Here is a 1,461-nt window from a genome sequence, read left to right on the forward strand (position 1 = left end):
CTACATGGCTTCAAAAATATCCATTATGTGTGTGTGTGTGGGGGGGAATTCTATGAGAGGAGCTGTTGGAGGACCACTGTTTAAATGATCACAAACACTAAGGTGTGAGCTTGAAATGACTTTCGGTATACCAGACTTCTCACTGTGCTGGGATGGGTCTCAGGTTAAATAAGAACCTGCTCTCACGTAAAGATATGCATTGCATTTTTCCTAAGTGGAAACAAAGAAATAAATAGCCACGAGGCCACGGATGCTAAGCCAGAATGAACTTTATTAATGAATAGTCCAAATGATTTTCTCTCAAAAAAGCAGGGATAGAGCGTAAAAGAGAGACCGAGTCCATCAGCGCCTAGAGGAACACAGCATTAGGAACTTGAGCAGGTTCATGGCCCCTGCTCCTGGGCTTTAGGGTTGCTTAAACTTTGATACAGGCAGAAGCAGTTGCTGGCAGACAGGCGATCTCGAGGATGCTGAGCAGCCAGCCTGGACACTGAACCTGGGAAACAGACTTGACTAGGTTAACAGCAGGGCTCACAGGGACTCTCACAGCCAGGCTGGACGTAGGTGGTCAGGTTGATGCCACTCAGGCCGGGAGTTGGGTGGCAAGAGTTGAGCAGCCAGCAGGTTGGCACGTACACTTCAGGTTGGCAGCAGGGTGGGGGGCAGGGGTCACAGCAGGTGGGCTGCAGGAGGCTGATCTCATGTGGGCAGGTGCTGGGCAGGCAGACTCCACAGCGGCAGGACTTGTCAGAGGAGCAGATGGTGGTGGCAGGGCCGGTGGGGACGCTGCAGCAGCGGGCGACACAGCAAGCCATGACTTTGGGAGTTGGGCTGTTGGTTAGGTTGGGAGGAGAAGTCAGTTGATGTCTGGATGCTCCGGTCTTCTGCCCTGGCTCTTATATACCCGCCTCCCTGGGCGTCGACCTATTGCCAAGGTATTTCCCCCATGTTTCAGTTTATGGCTGCTTCCATAAAAATTTGTCTAATTACTTAAGTGTTTATTACCTAAGACACATTCCTGAAGTCATTAAAAGGGATTCAGGTTGTTTTGTTGTCAAATAAGGACTCTTCACGTTGGCCAGTTGTCATCGCACAGTTTCGTCATGTCAGTCTTCAAAGGCGAAGGCACCGAGCCATTATCTTCCTGTCGGTACACACCACTAATGGTGGCTTGGAATGGCAGGTATCTGCGGGTCTCCCCTGTGCTCCGTGTCTGTTTTCCAGGCGGCTTTGGATTACACAGGCTTTTCGGTTTCTCTTCTTCCAGCAGCCACGTGTTTCTATGAGATAGTTTAGGCTCTCTGATTGAAATTGAGAGAGACAGACAGAGACAGAGACAGAGACAGAGACAGAGACAGAGACAGAGACAGAGTAGACTTATGTCGTGTGGTGCCTAGAAGCGGATGGAGTTTATGAAGAATAGGTTGTGCGGTGTGCAACAGGAACGTGCAAAGAAGTAAT

The 1,461-nt window shown here is 50.0% G+C and overlaps 1 protein-coding gene across 1 annotated transcript; it reads right to left on the minus strand.

The window, feature by feature from the left end:
* Window positions 1–251: 251 nt before the first annotated feature.
* LOC311578843 (keratin-associated protein 3-1) lies at window positions 252–890 on the minus strand. Its single transcript, XM_084748912.1, has one exon. It carries the CDS (start codon window positions 813–815, stop codon window positions 519–521), a length of 297 nt encoding a protein of 98 aa, XP_084605038.1. The 5' UTR covers window positions 816–890; the 3' UTR covers window positions 252–518.
* Window positions 891–1,461: the final 571 nt, after the last annotated feature.

The sequence above is a fragment of the Acomys minous genome (genome assembly GCF_964271855.1).
Source record: "Acomys minous genome assembly, chromosome: 12".
Taxonomy (NCBI): domain Eukaryota; kingdom Metazoa; phylum Chordata; class Mammalia; order Rodentia; family Muridae; genus Acomys; species Acomys minous.